This window comes from Clavelina lepadiformis, chromosome 8 (genome assembly GCF_947623445.1).
Source record: "Clavelina lepadiformis chromosome 8, kaClaLepa1.1, whole genome shotgun sequence".
Taxonomy (NCBI): Eukaryota; Metazoa; Chordata; class Ascidiacea; order Aplousobranchia; family Clavelinidae; genus Clavelina; species Clavelina lepadiformis.
The window spans coordinates 6,674,853-6,698,106 of NC_135247.1; the positions used below are offsets into that span (position 1 = coordinate 6,674,853).

The 23,254-nt window shown below is 35.6% G+C and overlaps 1 protein-coding gene across 2 annotated transcripts; it reads right to left on the reverse strand.

Annotated features, from left to right (window-relative positions):
• Window positions 1–885: 885 nt before the first annotated feature.
• On the reverse strand, window positions 886–21,631 carry LOC143468324 (kinetochore protein NDC80 homolog). 2 transcript variants are annotated; one of them, XM_076965464.1, is made up of 16 exons: window positions 21,322–21,625; window positions 16,445–16,560; window positions 16,119–16,288; window positions 12,118–12,220; window positions 10,086–10,145; window positions 8,697–8,793; window positions 6,365–6,459; window positions 6,158–6,262; window positions 5,037–5,138; window positions 4,344–4,487; window positions 4,074–4,241; window positions 3,920–4,009; window positions 3,720–3,806; window positions 2,895–3,031; window positions 2,509–2,656; window positions 886–1,283 (listed from the first exon to the last, which is right to left on the reverse strand). In XM_076965464.1, the coding sequence occupies exons 1-16, from the start codon at window positions 21,449–21,451 to the stop codon at window positions 1,203–1,205; spliced, it is 1,833 nt and encodes a 610-aa protein (XP_076821579.1). In that variant the 5' UTR covers window positions 21,452–21,625; the 3' UTR covers window positions 886–1,202. The 2 variants fall into 2 exon arrangements, 1 of the variants encoding a protein (XP_076821579.1); XR_013118989.1 differs by lacking the exon at window positions 886–1,283 and having other exon boundaries at window positions 2,514–2,656; window positions 3,770–3,806; window positions 21,322–21,631.
• Between the last annotated feature and the right edge of the window lie 1,623 nt (window positions 21,632–23,254).

Here is a 23,254-nt window from a genome sequence, read left to right on the forward strand (position 1 = left end):
GCCCAGTTTTTCTTTGCTGTGGCGCCATAAAACGCAAATGTTGAACGGGTGATTTCACTGATGCAGAGTCAGTGGACAAAAGAAAGAAATAAGGAATTGAAACAATAAAAGGAATTTTAACACTTCAGTTCAACTTCAAACGCATGTCTTGTGGGGAATTTTATGTGTTTTTGAAGTCCAACAAGAGCTTGTCGAAAAAATCAGATCTTCGGAAAAGAACGATTGGTATGAGGAAGAGTAGAGCAGGGATGTCCAACCTGCGATTTTTGTGCGGCCCGCTAGTCATTTTCACTCCAAGTAGTATTTTGAACTTTGAATCTTAGCCTAATTAAAATGTACCAGTCAGCTCTTTATGTAGGCCTACCCATTTTTCTTGAAATTTAATAGGTTCTGCGGCCCACTATAATAAAAGGTTGGACATCCCTGGAGTAGAGTATAGTTTTTAAACTACTATAGGCTACGGTCATTACTTTTAATTACCTTGGAGCGTATTTTGTAAAAATTCTGTGCTAATTTTCGTTTTCATAAATGTTGCTGTTTATAAGAAAACTTGCATTCGTGTATTGCAGTGCAACGTTTCTTTGCTGTTTTTGTATTGTTTCGTGTTTATCACAAAAAAGCAATGGCGGCAATGTACTTTGGTAATATTCTAAAGTTAATCAATACAACTGAGGTAAATTTGTCACGGATTGCGCATTATTAAATATGATAACTCTAATCTACATCAACCAGTACAATTACACCGACGGTAAGCTAGTGTAGGCTTCGTATTTAATGCAAAATAATTTGCGTCGTGCTCTTGTTTGGAGTTGAGTCATTCTTGTTGGCAAGCAACAAGCTTAATTGCACCTCATTCTAGCCGCCATGTTGATAATAATAAACACACCCGGTTTTTACTGTATTTTTTTACCACAATCTCTGTCGTGGAAGCAGTAATCCGGTTTTTCACAGTAAATGACTTGACTTGCGAATCGAGTTTGATGACGACTCAGGCTATATATTATAAATATCTATTGCATCTGTAATATCGCAATAGAAAAGCCAATATCAATATAGCAAAATACTATTCATACAGGAACGTTAATGGCAGTTGTAATTTTTACAAAGAAAAAGCAATACATAAAATGACTCGTGACCTAAAAATATTGTCAGTAAGTTTCTCAAGGTAAAGAATCGGGATTGTCCGGCCTCTCTCTTCGTTGTTATTGTTTCAAATCAATCTTGACTCCATCCTCGATTTGTTTTGCGCGGTTTTCAATATCTTTAATTCTGTCCAGAAAATCCTACACCAGGCAGATTGATTATGAGTTGTAGCAATTGCATATAAAAGAAGTACAGTAAAATTAAACTGTACCGATTTTTTCTCTTTTAATGAAACACAGCACAAGTCGGGAAATTTTTCTAGTATAACCCGAAATTATTTGAAGTTGAAATGAAATTACACCCGGAATTATTGCGTGAGTTTGTTTCACAGCGTTTTTGCGGTGAGTATTTATGACTTCCGCCAAGGCCGTTGCTATATGTTTTATCAGCAACCTTTTTTGTAGGTTTTGCTAGCTAGCAGCGCTTGATAAAAATTCATTAACGGGTTTCGAAAATTTGGGATGATACAACCAGAGGCAGCGGGGGCATTTCTATTACTAACAGGATAATAAAGTTCAAATACATAAGTAAATTCTTAAATAAATCATACTCCTTCTGTAAGAAAAACGAGTGCTGTAACGAGAATACTTAAGTAGCTTAAGTATTTTTCTAATTCAACGATTTCTTTCCCTGTGGTTGGAAGTAAGACCAGCTTTAGGCCCCTTGTCATGTTGAATGTTTGGTAAATTAAAAGACAGGTTCGGTAAATTAATTGCGACATTTACAGTGTTCCAACAAAATCTTCTAATTAAGCCTATATCAATTCGCGTTTGCGCTCCACAAGTCACTATGAAAAAAACAGAATATCGACAAACGCATCACAACAGACGGTCATTCTCATACCATTTGTTTGGTCAATTGCAATAAAGGTATGTTGTGACAACGCGATATACATACTTATAAAAACCGCCTTGGCTGTGGTCTGTGTCTTTGCGTTCTCCAGGTTAAAATTTAGCTTAAAATGCATTGTAACTATGCACTTTAACAAATGGCGGATTTATACCGTATGATTCATGCAGCGATACATTTACACTGAGTCTCTTTGGCCATGTCAATCACACCCGTTTAAATACGTCCAAGTTTTCTAAATTTACCCCACTTAATGCACTTTACTTCAACTTCTCGGCTTTCGAAATACAGTATCAATGCCTGTTATATTAAGTATATGGTGCATTATCAGAAACTTTTTTAGACATGTGCTGTGTATGTTAAAAAAAACACATGGTTCCGAAAATACGCTGCTCACGAGTTAATGGCCACAGAAAACTATATTAAAAGGCACTTTAGCAGCAACATCGCTGATTAAAAAATTTGTCATGCTAATACTATTAAAAACGTTTGCAACCAATTGAACCAGTTACTTGCCTTTTCTACTTCCTTTGTTTTTGTGTTCAACCGTGACAGCAGCTGAGCATGATGATCTTGAAACTGTTTAGCTTTGGCAGCTAATTTAGCCAAATAATCTTCAGCTTCAATTTTTTGTTTCTGGCAGAAATCCTTGAACTTTTGAACCCTAATATGGGATAACAAGTGGCGGTTTGCGTTATGCAGGTAAGAAGTTTGCTTACTACAATTAATTTTCTTTCACAAACTAGTTTAATACACTATTTTGAAGAAAAACCTCATTTGCTTTTTTGTTTTAATTCTTATTTAGCAATAATTACACAATATATTCGATCGGCTATTCAAGACTTAAAATAAAACAAGCTACTTTACTAATAGTAGTAAAGTGAAACTTTATTTTTACAAACTTCGTCTCAGATTGTTTAAATTGTTCTTCTAAATCTTCCACAGACTCTGTCTCTGCGGCTTTTAGCTGTTCAACTGTAGTTGCGCATTCTTCAGTTTTGTCTTTTATCTCTTGTTGCTGTCTGTTGAAGTCTAGCATCTTTAATAAGAAAAACATGATATAATAAAAACCCTAATTATAAATATGAAGGCAATAGGCATATAGCTCCATAGCGGTTAAGAGGTAAGGTAAAGGCAAATTCTATAATTGTGTAGAAGAAGTAGAAGAACTTTCTGATCGATTTGTAACCTTTTGAATCTTTTCTTTGTAAAATAAATCAATTATTAATTATCAAACTTCTAATTGAAACAAACTCCCTCACATAATGAAATGTTACAAAGTAATAAGATTTCAAGAGCATATCTTTAAATTTTTTAAAGATGTCACAAGGAATTCATGTTAGACCCTACAACTTTTGTTCTTTAAAATTTGAACAATGAAGTTCATATCAGTTAGTCAACTTGTGTATAAAAAAATGCTCATGTAAGCTTCCAAGTTGAAAACCTGTGCTGCTGACTGTAACAAATGAACAACCAAAATGAATTGGATCATTTGTTCATGTACATTATTTGTTTATTTTTTAAATAATAACATCATTAAGAACTACGTATGACGCAACTACAAGTCCAAAATTTAACTATCATACCATGGTCAAGAGTGGCACCCAAAAAAATTTAGAATCGTTTACATATACTGTATATGGTAGGTCTACTATGAATACATGTGCACTAGTTCTGTTAATTACTATACTTTCAAGTTAACAAGTTATAGTAAATGCATTAGTTACCTCAGTTTGTACATCGTGGAGTAATTTATCAAATTGTTTTTGCAAAGTACCTTTCTTTGATTTTAAATCTGTTGATATTTCTTCATCCTAACAAACATTGCATGGTTAGCTGAATAATAACAAAATATTGAACAGAATTAAATATTAAGTAAAACGTAAATTAGACATAACTGAAATCGGAGATACTGTGCACTATATACCTGGGCAGATCGTTTAGAAAGATTGTTCTTTGCATTGTCCAAAGTTCCGACCGACGCTAAAAGATCACTATTCAGATTTTTCAAGAATGGCTAAATGAACAATAGACAATCTCACTTAACCTAGATGAGGTTTTAAGTAAAAAAGCTTAGTTACCTGAATTTTAGTTATTAGTGCAGTCTTGTTTTCTTCCAAGCCAGTATGGCCCATAGCAAGATATCTGTGTTCAGGTAAAGTTTGCTCAGGAATTGACTTTTGAATGTGTGGCAAAGAGTCAACCAGTTTCATAAACTTTCCATTAAAATCATTTACTTGTTCGTCTAACTGGTAGGAGAAAGAAATTTTTTTTAAAGGCCGCAACCTTGGTATAATCACAATATCTACAAAATATACTTCCATTGGATGTGAATGTCTACTTAAAAGTACCTGTGAAATAAGATTACTAAACTTAATCTCAATATTCCACTTTTCTTTTCGACTTTGTTCAACTCTTTCATTTGCAGCGTTGAAAGCTTCTTTTAACTGTTTCTTTTCAATTAAAAGATTTCGAAGGTCAGCTGGACCAAGTTCCTGCATATTTATGCTGTAGTTAACGGACACTAAACAACGCTTCAGTTAAACACAAGATTATGAACATTTCTGCCCAAAACTTACTATATATTGGCAAAATATGTTGCATCCTGATTAATTAATGCAGGGGTGGTGCAAAGATAAGTTTATGTCATATAAAAGAGCATAATTAGATTAATAAACTTGCGAAATGATTTGTAAAAAAAATTACAGGTTAGGTAGTTAACGCCAACAGCGTCGCAACATTGAAGATCGCCATGACACGTTCAGCCGATATTGTGACGTCAATAAGCAAATATCTTGTTTTGTGGTATGGAGGCATTGCTTGCAGAAATGTAATAGACTTACTATCAATGCAAATCTTTCGTTCGACACAGAACATATTTTGGCGATAATTCGTAAGCCACTAAAACTATTTTCAAAATCTTTTCATCAGTTAATTCAGTGATTACAAAATGTTTCGGCACTAGCAGAATCTCTACAAAACTCTTGCCACTCAAACGAGATGGCAGCTATAATTTGGAAAAGTTCTAGTAACAAATAGTCTACTTGTTGGGCGATTGCAGTTTTCAATTGCGTAAGTGCTTCTCTGGCAGCAGCAATTTCTTTCTCCTCCTCATGAATGGAATTTTTTACCTCTCCGTCTTTTGCCTAAAATAGTAACAAAACAACATGTGACATGTATATACCAAAAATCACAAGATCTACAGGCCGCTCTTGCTCTTTTGCATAAAAATGGATTAAAGCTTTTTCATGTGGACAATAACTGCATTACTACGTATCTGGACGGCAAGTGGACAAAACAATCACCCCTAACGAAATATTTGGACGCACAGCAAGTGAACGTGACTGACCTTACATAAAAGTACAGATTCAGCGAGTTGACACCCATTACTATTTTCCAGCTTTAATTCTTAACCCAAAATTTTTGTCAAGTGCAACAAAGATACTGATGTCTCTTTTAGACACAGTATGAAAACAATACTGGAAGGTTTACAAATGTTGTACTAAACTGCAGTTGTGTTTGCGATCCATAACACATTAACTGTTTGAAAATTTATGACAATAATTTGGTAACTTATTTTTGATGTGCTTATCTATTTCTAGAACTAAATGAACACCAAAGTTTACTAAATATTTATAGCGCCATGGTAATTCCATCAACGGCACAAATTCATTCATACTGGAATAAGATTAATGAGTGATGATTGTCATCAAATGGAATACGACCAATAGCATATTGAGTCCAACAACGGAAAAGATATATGATAAGTTATTCCTATCAAATAAATGCTCATGTCATTTTAAACTTTTTTCAGTGACGAAATTATTCTGTTATTGATATGAAAACGCATTCCCAATGACAAACAATAAAAGAACTTGCGCTCTTTTTTGTGATATTCAGCATTGATAATGGTTTCTTTCTATGTAAAAGGTTTATTTGAAATGTTACTTCAAAATAGATTGGAAATAATTATGGCAGACTGAAAAATTTGTTCGATTTTGCAAAATCCCTTGACTATGGCTTGTGCACCAGTTGCACCACAGCTTTGAGGCTGAACTAATTGTCTGAAAAAATGCAATCTTAACCAGACATTTTACGAGTAGTGACACAACATCGACATAATTAAAGTGAAATTCCATTGAAAACACATTATGTAAGCTTTTACCTTTAACGCTTGGGCATAGTTATCACATTCTAAAAGATACTGCTTGATTTTCTTTGTGTTATTTTGAGTAGTAGCAATTCCATCTGCAACATGACTATTTTCTTCCTGCAAGCAAATATACATTACACATAACCTTTGTTAAAAACAGGTTTGGCAATGAGCATAAGATAAAACGTTTTACAAGCAGCTTTTTCTTTCAACCATTACCTTTTCGTTAACTTTTGTTTTATAGTCTTCCAATAAGCGCTTATTAAAAGCTTGGGCGTTTCCAAATTCCTCGTTGGCATCTTTGTTTAACTCCTCTGAATACATATACAATATACTGAAAACATGCTTGCAGGTTTACCTGATGTCAATTGTGAACTCATTCAGTTACAATAAATACTTTGATACTACAATACAACTTTGCAAGCAATTGAAGATGTGACATTTAGTTTCATTCATTCTTAGTTACAGAAATAGACAATGGTACTTCATACTGATATAATTAATGTACTGTAAGCTTAGTGAAGTGCAAGTAATATGACAAGTCAAACTTAAACCAAAGAAGAGTTGTCAGTAAATATACTGGACAAAGAATTTTTCAATAATGTATTTAGTAGTTAAGCAATTACTGCAGAAAATGCATCCCAACACTGGCGATTGAGGTGGCGACGATTATGCCTTCAGAATGTAAAATTAACAGTGTGACGGCTGGCGCTTGAATCAAGAATGGATGTAAGATGAGCTGTAGGCTAGGCCGGTCCTATCCTTTGCACATAATGGGCCACATGTTTTCAATGAATACCGGGACAGGTCACATTTTTGTTTCATCATTGTAACGTCATGACATCATTAACAGTCACCATTCCAAAAACAACTATGCGACTGAGAGTTGTAGCTTACATAATAAAATTACCACTTAAAAATATTATTTGTTACTCGAATTTGTTTGCTTATCAATGCCATTATTCAAAAATTTGTTAATGAATGTTGAGAAAAAATCTCAGGATACCGTATTGCCTCAATTGTATTGCAGAGAAAAGTAAATATAAGCCATTCTGAATAATCATATAATATGAGAATGTGTAAGATTATAGCCACTTATTTCACCAAAAGTTGGCTAAGCAACCTCCTGCTAAGAATACTTTGTTGACTTAGCAATGGATTTCTTAATGAACATATATCTATATTAAAGAAAAGCTTTTGGTCTAGTTTCGTTAGCTGAACAAGTATATCTTTCTCAACAGCTCTGCACAGTATAAAAAACTCGTTTGACGCCGAAAAATTAGCAATCATAAATAATTGTGAAAAATCAGAAAAAGAGCTCTTTGACTCACACCTCAGGAATAAGAGTTGTGAAAAAACGTTTGACATGTAAAGGCTAAAGCCATAGTTATGGTCGACTTAATCGCAACAATTATAACAATTATCATTTACAATAATTATATTGTTGCAATGACAGATCACAAAACCTATGTTTTTCATCTCAATTTTTGGGGTTTAAGTGTACACTGGCAAAGCAATATGAAAAGCTGAATAGGGAGGAGTTACAACAAAATAATCTTTGAAACTCGGTGTTGGTGTGGGCTATATATATATATATATATATATATAATCTATACACTCAACTTCTGGAAGCACTTCACATGTTTTCACATTTTGCCCATATTATTAGTCTACCAGATCACTAGGCTAAAATTCTCCATCAATGATATAAAGTTTGGTAAAACTATTAAGTAAAACTTGTTTCATTTTCGCTTAAATCAGCAACGTAGGATTTTTCCGTATATTGGCTAGCCTGCACAACTCAGAAATGCACAAACTACAATGCAAACCATCTGTTGGTCAAAGAGAATCTATACAAAGTCATCCTGGTAGTGGCTTAAAATGACCTAGATTTCTAGAACAACTCCGCTCATTCTTTTACCAAACAATTATCTTTACCAAATCACTACCGAACTCTAAAACTATTAGAAATATTAGTTTTACTTTAATGCCATTCGCTTCCCGCAGTGCCGCTCTTATCCCAAAAACATGAATACTTTTTAATTCGTGCAGAAGTATCACATAAATTGTAACAACAAACTAAATTTCACTTTTCTCTGAAAATAGACAACACAGTAAATGTTTCCGAAATGCCAGTTATTGCTTTGTTCGGAAAATAGTAACATTATAAATATTCAAGTGGTTGATGTACTGATTATGCCAGTTCCATATATCAGTATAATATTTAGGTATACCTAAGTTATACTAGTAAAAGATTTTCCATATATCAGTATAATATTTAGGTATACCTAAGTTATACTAGTAAAAGATTTTCCATATATCAGTATAATATTTAGGTATACCTAAGTTATACTAGTAAAAGATTTTAGCGTTTAGTCCTTTTTCAATGTTTTTATTGCATTTCATTCTCAACGTGATTTCTACGCTTAGCCTACTATATGGAACAAATAGTAAAAGCTTTTTTAAATGTTAATAGAAACATTTTGCCCAGTTGTCTAGCAAACAACTCTCCTATAGTTTACTTGCCCCACACTTCAAGCCAACAACAAACCAAGATTTTGTTTTAAATTTTCCACCAATTCATCATATGGACCATCTATGCCTTTCATGAATTCCACATATGCTTGGCTTAAGAACGTATGCTTCAACTGAAAACATAACATAAAACTGAAGTGAATTGAAATAAAATGCAAAAGAAAATTTAATCACTAGAAAAATAAGCATTTAGAGCATTAAGATGGAAACATTAAGTTATCGCAGCGTTTGCTCTTCTATTTCAGACCAAGACCACCAACTATGGAATTACACAGGGAATTTGTGAAGCTAGACTATCAAAACAATCTCATGGAAGATCAAATGAAAAAAGCCAAAAAGAAACCGCGTTATAAGCTCCTAGAATACAGTACAGATGTAAGCCTCAAGATTCATATAGGACTCCACTCGCTATGGCTTTCTCTCCACAATTGAGACCCATAAAACACATAGCTTAAGATCTACAAGGCATCCTTGAAGTAGATCCTACACTAAATGCTATTTGTCCTAACCTACTGTACCTCTAATTACTTATCAACAATCTCCCATCCTTAGAAATCTCCTGACATCGAGCAAATTACCCGGCACATATGAAGAAGTGGGAGCATTTCCCTGGCTAAACACTAGATGTCAACTGTGTCCTTACATATACACAACTAACTGAGTAGTCGGCCTTAATGGCTTTACGCATTTTATCAGTGCAAGATTTCAACGCAACAGCACTAACAGTCATCTACGCTATCTGCTGTCAACGCTGCCCCAAGGCAGTTAACGTGGAAGAAACAGGATCAACGGTATCAGTCATGAACATAACCACAAACCCGCAGCTGAACATTTCAACTCACCGGATCACAATATCAAAGACTTACTTACTCATCATCATACTGTGTTTAAAAATCAATTTCTAACAACCGCCTTGACCACAGAATTGAGGAACAACACACCATTCACTTCTTTAATTGCATTAACGACGGCCTTAACATGTTTTGTGGGACTTTATAAAAACATATTTATTTTTTGATTTTAATGCAGTAAGCTTACCATGACTTTATTCCCGTTTTTCTTCAATTTACTAAGTGGTTAAATTTTGCAACAGTAAATTTTATAAGCATTCTATTCATGCTGTGTTACATCGTTAAGGACTTTATGATTTCTTGGTTGCATGTAGATATAGCATCGCTATTGCGTTTGTTGTTTCTAAGCAGACCTTACCCAAGCAAATTTGAAATAATTCTTGCCATCTCTTAGTATACACCTGATGAAGCAAGCTTAAATGCTTGCGAAAGTTCATGTAGAAGAATTAGAAATACAAGTTAACCCTATATAGTGCCATCTTATATTCTGTTTTTATATTTTAAAGAAATAAAACATAAAAACTTTGCTTTTACAACTAGTAACATTTACTCACCTGCTTGATTGGAACAAGTTCAAATGTATCCAACATGGGTTCATCCACATCTAGTGTATACTATAAAAACAATACAATAAGTTTACATGGAATGAAAATCATAATTTGTCCATTTCCATGCCATAGCACTAAACATGCTAGTACAGTGAGACCTCGTTAATCCGGACCCCGATGAACCGGAATCCCCGCTATCCGACACAAAACTGCCGGGAACGGATTTCTTCCTATGCATTTTACCCCTTTAATCCGGAAACCCCGCTGTCCAACTCCGACACAAAAGTTTTGGAACAAATGTGCTAAATCAATAGCAATAAAATCCGATAAACCGGATTATTTGCAGTTAAACGAAAATGATTCACGATTGTCCTAATGCAGTATGTAGTTAGTTGACGAAACAATAGCCGATTATCTACGCATAATAACGTTGCGGTCTTTATTGATTCAAAAGTACAGTACTGTACAGCATTGCGCTTTGTAAAAAAATTTAATTTAATTAAAAATTTAACGAAAAAATAAATTGTTCATCAACAGTAACAAACAACGCTTCCGCGGTCGCAAAAAAATACGTACAGTACATCGGTTGAGTGCGGCAATCTATTGAAGACATACTGCTGCAACTCAATCGTGCTATCAGCTTTTGATATCGCATTGCGCAAAGATTAGAAACAGGTCAAAGAAAGTTCAAGACTGCTGGTCCCGCCGGAATGCTTCGCAATGCAAGAGCGGTTGTAAAATCAATTTGCGGCCGCATGTTCGTCACTTCTGGCTTAGAGCATTCGTCTTTAATACGGTGGTTATGGGGTTCGACACTGGGTCGGATCATACAAAAAATATAATTTTATTTTAGTTGCTGTCCAGCCAGAAACTCGGTACTTAGAATTGGAGTAAGGTGCATACTGCGTTTTGAACACGGTACTGCATTTGCAAGATTGATTGATTTTTTACTTTCCAATAATCCGGATACCCCGCTAAACCGACATTTTTTGACGAAACGAAGTGGTCCGGATTAACGAGGTCTCACTGTATTCGTTCATTGGTTTTTCCAACCTTGATTAAAATTTTGTTCACAACATGTTCCATCTCAGACTTGCTTCAAATTATTTTAATAACTTAGTCAGAAATGAAAAACTGGAAATTAAGAATTCTCCATATGAACAACTACTGGGACATGTTGTTTTGAAAACTTTTATTGGATACATTACAATGGTCAGCAAATTTTGCTTTTTGAATGCTTTAGTTTGCAGAAAATGCTAGTCATCTATTCTTGCGGGCATTAATTAAAAAAATTAAGTTATCATGACTCATGACCTTAAAAATTTATCTTTTTGGTAAAATGCTAACTTCAATATAATTAATTAGGCATTTGAAGTTTATTCTACAATGCTTTGCAGATGCACAAAAGAAAGAGATTTATTCAAAACAATATTATTATACTTTGGTGCATAATGTTTGGAGTGACTTGTAATGTAAAGCATAAATAAAACTAGCCACAATACTTATAGTATTGTACATATTTGCAGCAGTCTTAGCAGACAATTCGTTTCATTCTGAAGACATTCTCAAAAAATTTTATAGTATTTTTATAATAAAATATTTTATATTGTTACTAAAATTCTGCCACAACGATTAGGGAAGCAAAATCTAGTTTGGTTCATTTAACAAAAAAACTAATCTAAATCAAGCTCATATTGTACCTACAGCCTTATCTTATCTCACTGACATGTCTGGTCCAAACCTATCTCAGCATGTATTTCTACTACAACATATTTTTCAACACACTTCATCAGTTAAACATAGAAATAGTTTGACTTGTCTATATTTATATTGTCAACATCCAAAATACGTTAATTTTGTTAACACACCATGATTGCTGCATTCATAGAATTAAAAGCAACAGCCAGCTACTAATCTCTATACAAAATTTGAAGCAAATCTGGAAACATATCAACATGGACTATAAACCAATCCTACAATTTTCTAAATTTACTATGGAATGATGCTTAGACAAAGAATAACTTGTAATACTGTTTACCTTTACTAAGTCTTCCAGCCAAATGAGTGCACCAAGTGCATGGGGCCAAGCACTCATCGCCCCAACATTATTAAGTGTACTCTTTGAAATGTTATAAGGGTATCTGCAAAACACATTGACTGTTGTGAGCATTGCAGTTGAAACTACATGTGAAAATTTTACAGTTTAAACATGAAGATAGATGATAGTCCAATGCCAAAACATTGGACGTATCAAGTAGCAAGTCACAACATGGATTACACTGCCCAACAAAAAATTTTTTTTCCAGTGCCGGAAATTTTTCAACGGTTTTAGGTTATTTTTAGGGCACTGAATCCAAAAATGGCATTGGTTTTACCAAGTTGGCTTTACTTTTTGAGATATTGATGTTTTAATATTTTTTCATCTAATACGTGTTAACCGCATGCACAGGCACCTTATGGAGTTTAATAAATTAACAATATTGTGAGAGAGTTAGTATAAAATTACTTCTGAAACAGTATAAACCTCATTTTAATAAGAAAACTATACACTTTATGGTATTTTATCACCTAGAAATCATTATAACAACAGACACAAAAAATTTTACGGCATGATATTCCAAAGAAAGGTTGATAAACTCTCCATTCCAAAGTCTTAAGTTGCGGATTATACAGTTATCAGTGGCAGAAATACAGTAGGTGAAGTGCTTGACAAGGAATTAATAACTTGTGCTTAGCCAAGTCAGTTTATGAATCTTCGTCTGCCATATTGTAATACCAGCAAGAATCCTGACTCATTTTGTTACACCTGTAGTAAACATACCACGGAAAAGCAAAGTGAAAACATCACAGAATTTGTCAAGCCAGTTTTCTTTCACACTTCAATGGTAAACCTTGGTCATCAAGGTTTTGCATACATCGAGCTGCCCACAAGGTATGCAAAACCTGTGTAGAGGCGCAGAGGTTGTGGAAAAATGGAAAAAAAAGCTTGAAGTTTGGGATAACCACATGGTGTGAAGAGAACTTCAAAATCACCATGATAACTTTTATTATCGCATAGTCATGTTAACAGGTTTTAATCATAGCAAGAAAAATGGGGAGTATCCTGGCTTGGCATCAGTGAGGTGACCAGTATTGCACTCTGAAGGCATTCCTAGTCCTGTCTTGACATCACTGCCAAACCTTTAAAAATCAAACAATGAAGAACCACATGAAAGGTAATGTAGAGATGTCAACAGTGGTAGTTGCAGTGATCAAGGCAAGAGTTTTTTAACTTATCGGATTCAGCACCCCAAAATCGATGAAACATCTCAAGCACGAAAAATTGTGTTGACCAGTGTTCTACTTTACACTCCATTGACTTTACAAATTTAGTCATTTTTACTGTTGCAAAACAGGACACTAAGGACCAGAAAGTAAAGACAGAGGAAAGAGTCCATCTCCCCAACAGTCAGTTCACACTCAATATTGCAAATACAGCAATGATAACGATACCCAATGTTTTCATGCAATAAGTAACAGGTCCATATCTTCGCAACTACAACTTTATCTGATCGCTCTATTATCTGGCTGCCATATACAGAAAAGGTATATTTAAACCAGTGTTTCCCAAACTTTTTCCAATAATGCCCCCCTGGACAAATTACTGACTATCAAACGCCCATTTAACAAAAAAGTAACAACAAATTTACTATCCATTCGAGAAGCAAGGAAAAAGCACACGCATGCTTGCAAAACCAGCACTAAAATTAGCCTGAAATTTTTACAATTACTCGACGTACGATGGGTCAATTTTGACAACTAAAACATTTCTGACACGGCAGGACATTCCTCTTTCGAACTGTGTAATCGCTTTTCTTTAACTACATCGATAAGCAAATAAAATGAACGTTTACAAGCCTAGCTCCAGCCATCAAAACTAGATAGCAGGGATTATTACATCATCCACCATTCAAGTCAAACAAAGCTTTTTGTTACATAACACTCATAAATCTCCTCGTCTCACTATGTCCAGGCGGTTTCTTCTGTTGTCCAGAAGCATTGTGACGGCACTGAACGTACGTACGCTCTAATAAGTATGAGCTGGGAAATGCAATTAAAAAAGTTTTTACCTGGTCCCACACGTGAGGATATTTCACTTTAATTTCGCGTTGCAGCCAAAATGATTGATACGAGATACGGAATTTTGGTTTGAGTTCAAAATCATTTTGCAAGAATCCCTTGCTCGGAAATATCAATGAATGGGTCGATTATCCAGTCAGGAATCTCCAATTGTATTACATCCTGAAACGGAACTTCCATGTCTTCATGCAATTCCTGAATATACTTGCTGTATGTCTCAACATCAACATTAGAAATACCTTTGTCGCTGATAGCAAGTTGTTGCAAGCTGGAAAACTGGAAGAATTGCGTCTAGCTAAATTTCGCCCATACAACGCAAGCTTATTTTTGAATCCACCCAGTGCTGATTTTACCTTGATTAGATTTACCTCGTTACCCTGAAGGAATAGGTTCAATTCATTAAATTTGGAAAATATATCTGACAAGTATGTGATATCATTTCATAGCAATAATGTCTTTGGCAAGGCCAGGGTGACAGCTTTCCAAGAATTCCACAACAGTATCTATCAGTGTGTAAAATCGTGCAAGGCAGCTTCTCTTGGAGAGCCATCTTACTCCCGTGTGTAGAAGTAAGCGCTCAAGGGCCTCGTTGTTCTCTTTACACAATTGCTTAAACAAGCGTGTGTTAAGTCCATGAGCTTTAATCTTATTTACTGCCTTGATGATAGTCTTCAATGAGAGCTATTGCCAACTCTTCATGTAAAACTCCATCATTCACAAAACGAACATACCCAAGTAATAGAGACTCATTTCCTGGCAAAGTTGACTCATCCAGCTGTAAACTGAATTCTGTATTCCTGATGATGCTGCATAAGCTATCTTCTTTATCGGTAGCCATCTCATCCACCCGTCTCTGAACAGTATTGTTACTTAGAGGAATAGATTTAATAACTGTAGAAGAGGCTTTGTGATGCAAAACGGTGTCCAAAACTTCCTTCACTGATGGCAAGATCAATTCTTCGCCGATCGTATGCGGCTTGCCTTTTCTTGCAAGCATCAAAGACAAATTGTAAGACGCACATTATCCATCATTACTTGTATGGGAAAGGTTTGAAAACATCGTGCCAACAGTTTTCCGTTTTTTGAAATTGTCCCGGACCACTTAAAAAAATGTTGCAATCTTGGCTACTTTATCTGGGTGAATTTTCGTTAAATGCTCGGAAAGTCTGGACGGTTTGATCGCTTCATTAGAAAACACTTTAGAGCACAGCAAACACATTGGCTGTGATTCGGAATTTGGGGCTGGAATTAATCCATACTGGAGATAACTTGAACTGTATTGCCTGCATTTTCGTTAGACTGAACTCATTATTTAGCACTCTAATGACTGAATAAAATAACTATACCTCGGTACCGGCTCACTAACTAAAATCTAAGAATATTGCTATTCACAATCACACTAGCTTCCTCGTGGCTTAAATACCCTTTGGCATATGCAACTTGAGAAAAAACGCAAGATTATTATGACGCAATACTGTTGGAATTCGTCTATTAACATAACAATAAGAATAGTGAGACCAATAAATGTATTTTATTTTAGGATTAACCAAAAATTCTCAGACTATAAAACCGAACACAGGAAAGTAAAATAAGTAAATTGAAGCATAAAACTATTATACAAACAGCGCAAATGTTTACTTTGGCACTGTTCTTGTTACTGCTCACTTTATTATTAGCGCCCCCTTGAGAGGCGCCAACGCCCCCAACGGGGGCGTTGGTGCCCACTTTGGGAACCACTGATTTAAACAAAAGAAAGTTAATATCTGAAACGTTAAACAAAGTTTCCTGCAGCTTACAGTATATAAATCAATCCAAGATCATTAATTAAATTACAATAATTTACCACGATAAATCAATCTACCGTAATCAAAGCATAATTACTATATTGTACTAAAGTCAAACCCTTGTTTCACAACACACCCCAAATCTTTTAAGATCCTCAACATTTCCTCCTCAGGTTTACCAAGAATTCGATATGTTCCCAAAATCTTCATTGCAAGGAATTCAAAAACCTTCTGGTATTCTTTGTTTGATGGAGGGTTGAAAATTTTGGCATTGATTACACTTTGGTAATTCAAACTAGTCAGGAGCTGTAACAAGTCATTGTATGTAACTTTCAACTTATCAGGCTATAAATGGTATTATTTCGATCAATATATATAATTATACATTAATCAACAGACTTGTCATTTATTAATTATGGTGTTTACTGACAGATAAAAAAAACATCATAAACAAAGACTAACATTAATTAATTCAGAAACAGATTTGCGGATAAAAGATTTATCTGATAATGGTCTTGTGTCTTTTACAGTGTGGACTGTCATAGCACCAACAAAAGACTCTCTTTGATTGGTTTTGGCTGAAACAAAAAATAGGCTTATATAAGAAAAATGAACACTACATCTACATGTAAAATCTAATTTTAAACACAAAAGCTTTAAAATAAATAACCTGAAAGAATTGTTATGTATATCAGGCAAGTTTGATGCCTTGACAGCTTAATCAACAGCTTTGTTTACACAATTCAAACAAAAACCGCACAACATACGAAATGACACAGTTTTCTTGAAAAACATCGATTGTAGTAGATGCTTAAACACGCCACAGCACAAACTTCATTTTTTAGTACACGAAAACAAATTATATAGAGTAGCCTAACTTATATACTCAAAGAATCATGAACAACTGGTTTTCGGAGAGCATGGCTTACTACAGGGATGGCGATCCACTGAACCGCGGGTCCCGAAGTGACCCATCACAGATTTTCAGTGACCCACTTGTCTTTTTAAAAATAACGAAATATAAACAAATATTTCAGCAAAGAATAAATGTTTCACTAAATATTTGTAATAAGGCCCAACCATATTTTAATCTAGTACTGTAACGAATTGCCAGTATGTAGCAGTCTGACACAACTAAGGCTACAGTAGTACATTATCACGGCAAGTAACTGGGTGCCTATAACGTAATAAAGCTATAGTGCTCTTGATTGTTAGAAAATCATTTTACTTGTTTGTACCCTTTATACTGACTGGCTGTTTAGGATTAGTGTGGTCTGGTAAGGTGCAAATTTATTGCCTGCATTAAATTTGCCATTTATTGCCTGCAAGTAAGTTGTTATATTCTGTTGAGTTTGTCTCTTAGTATTGTGTTTGGCACTAAGTGGTAGTTGAGTATAGTCTTTCCAGAAACTCTAAAATGAGTATCTTTAATCTATTTTTTAACTGTCAGTTTATTTGCGAGAACTAGTAGCGAAAAAGATTACAAACAAAAGAAAATTTAAATCTGATGCCAGTATTAGTGATAGGATATCCCATGCTGATTAAAGAGATGACAGCGTTATACGCAGGCGGTTGACATTAGCACTCACAACATCGAGTAAAGTTTCAACAGACTAATAAACTTTTGCACATGTATCCACCATCCATGGTGAGCAGTTAACCAAAGTCGCAAGTGAGGGGTAAGTCCAAGAACAAGCTTACTGGTGATTTTTAATATAATATGTAGTAGTGAAGCAGTTATTGGCAAAATTGTATAGCAAATTTGGCCTCCTATTATGACGTCACGATGTAAAAACAACATGCTTAATGACTGAGGTTTGTATTAGCTATGATCGCAGTGGTAGGCTGGCTAAGGGTAATGGATGGAATATGTCTCTGTTGGTAGGTCAGTAGGTGATTAGGTCAAGGTCAATGTCAATGTCATATTGCTAAAGAATTTGGTAAAAAAAACATAATGCAATGCATAACGGAAATGGAAGACCACACGCTTGTGATCCAAACATGTAGAAATATATCCAATTTTGGGAGTGTCGACGTGCAGCTCTATGATTCACGAATGTGCCAAATTAACAGGTCATTAAAAACGAAGTAAATATATGCGATGGTAAAAGTCGTATTTTGCCACACAATCATTCGGTTAATTATGGTACAACGTATGCCAGTGCAATTTAATGGACTCACAACTTTGGCTTAATGCCGACAATTGATCGACAGGTGGTAGATACATGTGCAAAGGTTTATTTGTTGACTGTAAACTTTGCTCGATGTTGTCAGCCCTAATGTCAACCACCTGCAACCTAAAGTTGTTGTCTCTTTAGTTTCATGAGGCTTTAAGAAAATCGATTACCGAATATACTCGAGTATAGGACGAGATTTTCACCTCAAAAAGCAGGGGTCGACCTATATACGGGACAAGCCAGTGTAAAATCTCAAAGTCCAGCTGACAGCACGGTGACTGACGCATACAAAGAACGGAAAGCTCTCTGATAAAAGAAAAAGTTTAACCACAAAAACACCAAATGGTAAACGCAACCAACGATACGAAATAAAGCCAGAAGATGCATTGCGATAACAAGTCAGTTTAAAATCCATCAAACTCTTCTTAACCATTATTGCTGTCATAACATCGCTATCGCTGTTTTTTCCTGACGTGTTAAGCTCATGGGCAGCGGCAGAATGGTTAGTTTTTTGGCAAATTCAACAACGGTTAGCTTAAACTTTGCCATGAATTTATTGCGTTTACTGACCATTTCATATAAATAACGTCACAACAACTCACACGCCTGCCGCTTGCACGAGACGAATATCACATGACGCTTTCATGCATGAGACGAATATAACTTGCGTCACGCAAGTTCTTTGTAGACTTGTCTTAAAGAAGTGCTGCTGAAGTTTACCGTTATGCAATTGCTACGCATGTACTGGCAAGCTAGGGCATAAGCTAGTCGACTTATACACGAGAGAATAAAAATATCTCCGATTTTCAACGAAAAAGTAGGGGTCGACCTATACTCGAGAATATGCGGTAGTAAAATTAAACACGTCTTGAGTGTTTGTTTTGCCAGAATTGTTTCAGACGCATTTAATATTCCATGGAACGTTTTAGCATCGCTAACAAACATGAAGTTCGACGCAAAAAAGCGGATGACATTTAAGCAGTGGAAAACAGTTGTCTTGTATAATAATTAATGTACATGACACAAGTTTCGTCGCAAGAATAAAACGTTAGGTGGTTTATAAGCTAGGTAAACCTTAAAAATATACTTAAACTCCAGGACAGTCGAAAGACCTCATAATCCAGAAATAGGCAACAACTTTAAAACTAAATGAAAGAAAGTGTGTTCATCATGAAGTTTTCTGAAGATTCAATAATCAACATTTGCAAGATGTAAAATCTGCCCATCTAGCATGCTCAAGGATTAATCGCTCGCACCAAACGATCGAGGTTAGAGCGGGTGATCGCTTTCAAACAACCAGTCATGAAAAAGATGACAATTGCACTCTTTAACGTCACAAAACATGTTTAGCAGATAGCAAGTGAACAATTATGCTGAAACTCGGCTCAAAAGTTTTTTCGTGTTGATGTTAGTAGGTTGCCATGTTACCGAAATCTCGTGCAAATAAAAAAACTTGTGTATGATTGCATGTTTTCTTTGTTCACGCTTGGTAGCCGAGTGGTTCGAGTGCTGGCGATGCAGTAAATGCAGCTTATATTCCTAGTTCAATACCCAGTGGCGATATACCTTTGTAATGCCGTTGGCATAAACTACACTTGCTCCTGCTCAGTAGACCAGATAGACAATTCTAACTTCAGGCAATACTATATAAAGGCTAGCTCGATAACAGGGGCTCGAGCAATGCGGTATCATCGCCAGGTTTAATCATATCATAACATACCACCAACAACTGCTTTGTGGCATTTAGCATGCAAGATGACGAGTCTCACATATGTTTGTGCCACACTTTCCACCATGACCTATATATTAGATCAGTGGTTCTCAACCGGGGGTCCGCGGACCCCCAGGGGTCCGCGAAACGTTTTCAGGGGGTCCTTGAGAACTTCGAAATTTGCAACATAAAGTACGAGTTTTTAAAATTTTTTTGCTGTTTATCATTGCTTTTTGAAATAGGCTGGAACATTTGCTTAATTGCCTATTGTGATGGGACAATACGAAAGCTTATTGAGATTTATCACCCGCAGGGAAGGCCTATTGTGATGCACTAGATTGCGGATTATACGAGAAGACAGCTGGATACAGTGATTTTAAGTTGCTGGAGATTGCACATAATCGCTTTCTCAGTTTTAGCTTGTAACTAGCAGCTTGTTGTGAGCAAGGTATAGATAACGCTTTGAAATAAATAAAAATATCCGCATAGTTTGATGTTATTGTGAATGAATAGCGCAGTTGTGCACCAAGACTATTAAGTAAAACTAAGCAAAGCAACATTTAAGTGCAGTCTCAGAACCCTTAGTTTGCTTAAACTTCAGGGGTCCGCCAACTGCTTTGACAGCACCAAAAGGGGTCCGCCAAGATCAGAAGGTTGAGAACCACTGTATTAGATGCTACAACTTTTAGAACGCTTAAATTAAGCTCATATCATAATCATACATTAACAAAATGAAGAAATATCAAGATAAAGCATAGTAAATACATTAGGATGTTTCATTTTTTCACCATTTTGGAATTTAAAAAAGCTTGGGGTCTCCCTAGGCGGTATTTTGGGCACAATGAAAGAATCTAAACTTCTTTTTGATTTATGACGTCATTTTGAGGTTGCACCCCCTTGTTGAAGTTTCAGTGGAGGTGCATTGTTCTTATTTGGCGATATCTTGGTAACCGATTGAGCTAGGGCCATTATTAACGTGTCAAAAGATGCAGAATGGCTGGTTTCCTATAACCACTCAATACATTTTAGTTGCATTTTCGCTCTAGAAAAAAAGTTATTTGAGAAAAACCTAAGTTTTGACATATTTTGTATGCAAATCACAATGTAGTTCCCAACATACAAAATATGTCAAAACTTAGGTTTTTCTCAAATAACTTTTTTTCTAGAGCGAAAATGCAATTAAAATGTATTGAGTGGTTATAGGAAACCAGCCATTCTGCATCTTTTGACACCTTGATAATGGCCCTAGCTCAATCAGTTACCAAGATATCGCCAAATTAGAACAATGCACCTCCACTGAAACTTCAACAAGGGGGTGCAACCTCAAAATGACGTCATAAATCAAAAAAAAGTTGAGATTCTTTCATTGTGCCCAAAATACCGCCTAGGGAGACCCCAAGCTTTTTTAAATTCCAAAATGGTGAAAAAATGAAACATCCTAAAATACATACAACTTGATGAAGGTGGTCGTTTGGTAGAACGAATAAGTGGAGTTGTTCTAGGACCTTTCAAGCCACTACTTGGAAGGCTTAGTAAAGATTCTCTTGGACCAACAGATGGTTTGCGTTGTGGTTTGTGCATTTCTGAGTACCGTCTGGCAGTAGACCAACCAAAATATGAGAAAATGTTTACCTTGCTGACTCAAACCAACATAAAACAGGTTTTATTGAACCTAAAAGCGCTTAACTTAATACCACCGTTACGACTGTAAAAAGAACTTTAAAAGTACTATAATGTATGGAAAATCTGCAAACTTTTAGCCTTAAGAATGATAACAGGTATTCTGAATGTACAGTCCAATCTGTATTCCATGACAGGATTTGCCGAGATCTTGAGTGTGCAGACATGCTAACTTAAGTATGCAGGTTTGCAATGACCAGCCAAGTGTGCAACTATTCAATCATTCCCCAGTGAACTTCTTAGGTAACACAGTTTGTAAGTAGGTTAGGCCTGCACATTTATCAACCGACTTAAGCTTTGACTAAAAGTGTTAGCCTGTGAAAAGCGCAGCCAGTGGCAACATCGAACCTGTGAAAGAAATGCCACTTACCGAAATTTAGTCAGAAAAAAAATTACATTTGGACCGTGGAACTGTAATCTTTGTCGAGCAACAAATGTAAGAAAATGAAGGCGTTGACTTGAATAAAAATTTACGAGTACTTACAAATAAATTATGCACTTGCATCAACTATGTTTTTATACAAATTTTTACATTTTGCAGAGTTATGTAGACTCTCCTTCCTATCAGCCCTATTATTCATCTCTTAAAGTGACCATCAGCTGTCCTGAGAGCAGGAATAGAAGTTTACAGACAGAGCTCGATTCTGATGGGTTAACTAATGCTGTAAGTGGTGAATATCAACATGCAAGTTTGACGAAAAAGTCATCTATTTCTGATGACCAGCACATCAGAAATATCATTCAATGTTTCCTATAAGATTTTCGAAGAGGGATCCCACTGAGGAAAACCTAAGCTAGTCGATAATCGAGGATTTGAGTTTACAATAAAGGAAAAAAGAAAAAGGTCGGTCATTTGGGAATGTTCCAGAGGCACACCCAAAGAACTTGTCCAGCCACGATAATCTAAAAAGGCGGTTCATTTCGCGACAGAACCAGAGAACAAAATGACCAATCGAAGGTAGGGGCAAAAACTGCAATGGCAATTTCTACCACTGTAAGAAAAAAGGCACTGGCATTTCCATTCAAATCGGTGGGAGTAATTGTTTGAAAAACAATCAGAGAAGAGCTTCCAACACATGGAACTTGTTCAGCCTTGCAAGTATGTACGTTGGCAAGAACTGCCAATGAACAACGTCAACATAGTCGTCCGAAAGATCCTGATATGTTGTCAGGTCTAAATATGCATCACCTTCCACAAGATTTCTTAAAAAGCGACTTTTGTGTGTCATGGCATTGACACTTGTTGTTTGCGATTTTTGCTTAACTTAAGCTGTTGGAAAATGACATGGCACGTCGACATCACTTTCAAGGTTGTGAAAGCTCCTTTCATTCAGCTTTTTTTCCCATACACACCTTTGCCAAAATAGCTGATGAAATTTCTCAAGTTCCTTTGATTTTTTTCGTTTATGTGACGAAGACAATTCACAAACTACGCAGAGATAATAAGGCAGCTGGCTGCAGTGTTACCACACTTTCCATAAGTTTGTCGTATTGTGCTTGACTTCGAGGCAGCGATGTAAAAGGATTTTCGGAAAGAGCTACTGTATGTGGAGTTGCAGGGTTGCTCTTTTCATTTCACACTACCAGTGTTCAGACACGTACAAGAACTTGGGTTACAAAGGTCATATTTTCACAATTGTGGAACATACGATTTAGTAAAAAAGTTGATGACGCTATGTTTTCTACTTAATTTTTTTATTGAAT